The sequence below is a fragment of the Notothenia coriiceps genome, unplaced genomic scaffold (assembly GCF_000735185.1).
Source record: "Notothenia coriiceps isolate Sejong01 unplaced genomic scaffold, NC01 NC01_scaffold00032525, whole genome shotgun sequence".
NCBI classification, from domain to species: Eukaryota; Metazoa; Chordata; class Actinopteri; order Perciformes; family Nototheniidae; genus Notothenia; species Notothenia coriiceps.
The window spans coordinates 77527-82997 of NW_011365226.1; the positions used below are offsets into that span (position 1 = coordinate 77527).

A 5471-nucleotide genomic window follows, 5' to 3' on the forward strand; every position below is an offset into this window, starting at 1 on the left:
GTGTGTGTGTGTGTGTGTGTGTGTGTGTGTGTGTGTGTGTGTGTGTGTGTGTGAAAAGTACTCCGGTGTGAAGCGCCTAATGTTTCACAATCACAACCTTTTGTGAACGCCGAGTGGCTGTTTTGACATCACAGAATAGTTGGGGTATTCAAACATTTAAAATAAACGTAATATCATTCAGAAATACGTCATGATATTATTTAATAAATATGTTGTCGAACCACAATACATGGATGAGGTAACCGAGACATATAGTAACTTTGAAACTTTTGTTCGTAATCATCAGTTTGTGTGATTACTTTGGGATTGAATTCCTCTTAACCACATAATAAATGGGTTGTTAAATTATATATTTTTTTACATTTAATTAGTGAGATAGTTCAGCTAGGACCAAGCTCTAAAACCCAGAGGAAATGACATAATTGGTCATCAATTTGTGTAGTTACCCTAGGAATTCATCTTGTATGTAAACTACATTCAACAGCCTTAGCTAAGTATAAGCATTCTGCGCAAAACATACAAGAGAGGGCAAGAAAGAAACAGTGCAACAAAAAGCTGTCTCTAAATCAAGCCAGAAGATGGACCTCGAGTTGAGATTGTTTTTCTTTCGGTTTCATTCTCTGTGGTCAGTGCTGGCAGAAAGGAAGGGTTCGAGCGTGAACGCCTCTCTGCTCGTCGGACAGGGAGACGCCTCGTTGACTCTGTCCCGGCTGAAGGCGCTGGACGAGGGGACGTACATCTGCACCGTCACCCTCGGGCCTTTCAACGCCCAGCAGGTCATCCAGCTGCACATCACTCGTAAGTTTAAACTCAGACCAGACTCAGTTTTATCCCACAAGGCAAGTTATACTGTGCAATATGATGCAGTACCATAGTGTATACCAGTCAAAAGATACAAGGACTGTACTTAAGCTTTGAGATGATTTCCATTTCAGTTGTAGTTTATACTTTATTCTTATTATTTATATAGCACCTTTCAACACAAGGCAATTCAAAGTTCTTTACAAACATGAAAGACATTTATTATAAAATGGCCTTTAAAAGCACTCCTTTAAAAGCAAAGATAATAAATCATGAATAACAAAGGGACATGAATAAAGTGACAGAGCAGAGTGAGATACACACATCTGAAATGTTTAGCTCTGACTCACTCTTTAGCAGAAATAGTTTTCTATGAGCTCACTTTCTTTCTACTTTAATGTCTTAATGTACATTATTTAATTTCATATTCTGTTCTTGTATCATATTCTATTCACATGTATAAAGACTTCTTGCACTACTTTTTATTTGTATTTTATTTTACATGTTGCATTGTTGGAGGAGCTCAGGTCAGAAGAATATTATTTCCGTAGCTTTGTGCATCAGACAATAAAACCTTTGAATCTTTGAAAGTATATCAATTAATTCTGTTCTTTGTTTTCAGAACCTCCTGAGGTTTCCCTCTCAGAGGAGAAGTTTGTTTTGAAGACGGACTCGCCCCAGACGCTGAGCTGCCACTGCTCTAAATATTATCCACTGGATGCTCAGGTCTGTCACTAGAAGTTATAACAATTCAATGTTTTCGATTATTGCTTGGATGCTTTTTAACCATTGTACTGTGTTAATATTAACTTTACACACGTCTCTTTAGCGCTATGAATGTCACGTTCCTGTGTGACGATTGCACTGAAAAACTCTGTTTCAGGCTCTTCAATCACTTCTAAAATCCTCACTTCTTTAGAACTACTTTTCTGTCAATTTATGTATGTCAAATTTCATTTTTTGCATTTTACACTCTTTGTTTCATTGTGTGTTATGTCTCTGGCTTTTATTTAGTTCCCTTTGTGCTTTAAATAGCCGCTTTCACAGCAAGTACTTTGCCGTACTTAGTTCCCAGCACTTAGTACCCCCATGGAACTAAAGAGCCGATCGCGTTCACACCGGAATAAGTTCCTGAGGAAAGATTACGCAAATGAGGCCGCTGACGTCACTTCTTCTTCTTCTTCTACGTTGGGTTTACTGGCAGGCTGCAAACAACTTCACGGCGTATACTGCCACCCGGAGACCCTGGCCGGAAGTCCCCGGAGTTAGGGACTGGCTTCAGTAGAAGCTGCTGGGACTCCCAGCAGCTTCTACTGAAGCCTTCCGAGTAAATCGTCAGAACGCCGACACCTCCTCATCTCCACCGCTCCCATGTTTTATTTTGTGTTGCCATAAGTTAGTCTCTCTGCGCTGGTGCACTGGGCTAATGCTAATGCTAATAATGCTAATGCCAGCAAATAAAATGGCGGCTTCAGAAAACTTTTCCGAGTTTTACGGGGCGTGGTTTGCAATCCGCCCAGCCAATCAGAAATTTGAACTTTTTTCTCCCAGGAAAGTACCACCTCTCTAGCAGGGACTGAAAAGGGGGGAAAAGTTCTCATGAACTAAGTTCTCTTTTTGGTGTGAACGCAAAATCCCAGGAACTATCGGAACTAAAAGGGAAAAGTACTCAGGTGTGAAAGCGCCTATTATGTTCTATTTTCTTATTGTTAAGCACTAAATGTGCTCTATTAATTCAGTCTCTTATTATTAAGATTATAGCACAGTTTGATTGATTGATTGACAGGCCATCTCACTGTCCCCCCTCCTCTCAGATGGAGTGGTGGTCCCTCTCTCCTGAGGACTCAGAGCCCAAACTGCTCCTGGATCAGGGCTCTCTCTCCAGCCACCGGCAGCACGGAGACGGTTCCTACTCCCTGTCCTCTCACCTGTCTGTCCCCTCCAGCGTCTCCCCGGGGACCAGGCTCACCTGCAGGGTGTCCCACCAGGCCCTGGACGCCCCTGTGTCTCTCACTGTTGTGGTAGAAAGTCCAACACAAGGTAATAATGTGTGGCTGTTGCTGTGATGTTGTTTAAAGTTAATAAGAGAAACTTTGACAGAAGCAGTAATGTTTCAGAAACCCTCTTGTTTTACAGCAGCAGGGTTTAAGACACCCTGGTTCTCAACTACAGTTTTTCACTTGACCATCAGTACATTTCCATTCAAATGACACAAAACCAATATTATTTTCCAAACCTCCATGTTAACTTAAAACAATTTAGCAATTTGGCATCAATAAAGTATGACTAATCTTGTCTTATTTAATATAAGTTTAAAATATTATGTATAAATGTCATGATCATAGCTGTATTTTTTTTAATAGCTTCAAAGTCATGTGACCCAGTGACTCCAAATCCATACCAGATAATATTACTACACCAAACAAATAGGGCAACAACACATGGAGACAATTAGAAGTTTAATTGAACTTTTCCTTGATTTAAATATGATGAAATATAACACACCTCCTTTTTGGGTAATTGTAAGTGTTTTTATGACTAATGGTCATCTTTACTTGTCCTACCCCAACCCTCCCTTATATTGTAAAGCCACTTTGATTCCTAGAAAAGCGCAATTCAAATATGATGTATAATCATTATTATTGCATTGAAGTCCAGTCTATATTTGATCAGAAAGTGTATCATCGAATATGTTATGTCTTGAGAGTTGCTATACATTACATACTGTGTGTATCTCCTCTCTTCAGGCTCCTACTGGTGGGTCCTGGGTTTCCTGATCATCAGCGTGCTGTTCTTCCACCAGGTCATGACATAAATAAGGATTTATTCTAATAGATAATCCTGACTTTAAACTGAGCCCAGAGAGATTTCCTGTTGTGAGTCTGTAAGTTATTATTAATGTTATAAGAAGAAATCACTGGTTCTTTCCACTCGAGGGGTGAGACTTTCTTTTTGGATATAGTATTCCTGCTTTTGCACTATTTCTTTTTAATTTGGTACTTTTAATTGCTTGATTTTCCATTTTGTTTCTCTTTTTGTAATGTACTTTTCACAATGAAGGGTTATGTGACTCAACCAGATTGATTGAGGTGTTTGACATGATCATCTTCAGTACATTTCTAGTGTGATATCTGTGAGCTTTGTAAGTAAACGGGCATCACTAGGAGTATATTGTGAAAGAAAACATTTTCCAACCAGGTCTAAAATGTCTCGACGTGTCAGGAGAATAAAACAAAGTTCAGTTGTGTTGATGATTTATTTATTGGCATCAGCAAAAGTGGTAAGCATGCATTTTGTTTTTCAGTTGCATCTTCTTACTGCATTTCCCGGTTTTAAATCCCAAAACATGTTCTCTTATCTCCCGTGGTAACAACAACCTGATAACATCGCTGCACAATATCATCAGATAATTACAACTAACTGCTACATTATGCATCTTCACTCTCACAATTAGCTTTTACTTTTATATCCCCCCATAAAACCTGAAGAGTTCATAAACACATGTTCAGGAGAATAATCTGACATGTGTGCTAATAATCAATCCATACAATACTACATGGTTTTTTACAGCTCACTATAGAAGCAGTTGTTTGCAGTCTGAGAATATAATTTTGAAAGTGAAATTAATCAAATGTTGGCAAACTCTTGAGCATCATTGCATTGCATAAGCGTTATTTTTTTAAGATCAGAAAGACATATACACAGGTCGTTTAAACCACTAACAAAATAAAATGTACAATCGGCAGTTAGGTTCAGAAATGGCAGATACACAGATCACACAAAAAGGCAAAACTATGGACACGGTTTGCCATGCAAATTAGAAACAAACACGTCATGTTGCATTTCTGCAGGTGAGTCTGTTTTTTAAGTGAGTGGGGGCGGGAGGTGGGTTTCTAAATCATGTCCTTTTCCCCCGTTTCCCTGCTTTTTCAACATCAAACTAACTTATTATTTCTGCACAACTCGTAAAAAAGTTGGCTTTTATACCAGTTTTCTTTTTTTAAATGTGACGCTTCACATCCACCTGTCTATGGCTGTGTCCAAGTCAGAGTAAAGAGTCCTCCTTCAGTTCATGTGTACAGTAGATTGTCTGTTTTGGATAGTTGTGCATATCAATATGCCACTTAGCATAACAATAACACAATGCCCCCACCTGTGGTACTAAAACCAAGGTCAAAGGAAGCATAGTTATGCAAGTCTCTTATCAATAATTGCTTATGTGTCCAGAAATTGAAATCCAGATGTTGCTTTTTCAAAAGAGGGAAACATTCTTTCTACTTTCCCCTAAATAACTTTTTTACATTTGTCCTCTTATCATAATTACTGAATGTTGCAGAAAGGAAACCAATACAACCAGCTATCTCCAAAAAACACTACTTGCTACAATACTTTGGATCACAAACACACACACACACACACACACACACACAACAAAAATGCTTTTCTAATCTTAATCTATCATGACCGTGTGTTAGTAAGTAGGGATGAAGGGAGCTTGTGAGAGAAGCGGTCTGTTAGTATCAACTTACAAATGTAGGAACGTCCAAAAAAGGTAATATGAACAAGCTTTGGCGTATATCTGGGGTCGAAAGGACTGCAAACTGTTCAATCTCCCTGCACACACTCACCGCCTGCACATGGTACACCCCCCCTCTCAGTACGACCCCTCT

General features: G+C 39.1%; 1 protein-coding gene across 1 annotated transcript; it reads left to right on the forward strand.

Moving 5' to 3' along the window:
- Positions 1-563: 563 nt before the first annotated feature.
- On the forward strand, positions 564-5276 carry LOC104960949 (tapasin-related protein-like). Its single transcript, XM_010789141.1, has 4 exons — positions 564-798; positions 1424-1527; positions 2616-2841; positions 3549-5276. The coding sequence occupies exons 1-4, from the start codon at positions 579-581 to the stop codon at positions 3614-3616; spliced, it is 618 nt and encodes a 205-aa protein (XP_010787443.1). The 5' UTR covers positions 564-578; the 3' UTR covers positions 3617-5276.
- Positions 5277-5471: the final 195 nt, after the last annotated feature.

Excerpts from the sequence above, each read along its gene's own strand:
- LOC104960949 (XM_010789141.1), top strand. The coding sequence starts at position 579 with ATGGACCTCGAGTTGAGATTGTTTTTCTTTCGGTTTCATTCTCTGTGG. Across the intron at positions 799-1,423 it reads CATCCAGCTGCACATCACTC|AACCTCCTGAGGTTTCCCTC; the intron begins GTAAGTTTAAAC and ends CTTTGTTTTCAG. Across the intron at positions 1,528-2,615 it reads ATTATCCACTGGATGCTCAG|ATGGAGTGGTGGTCCCTCTC; the intron begins GTCTGTCACTAG and ends CCCTCCTCTCAG.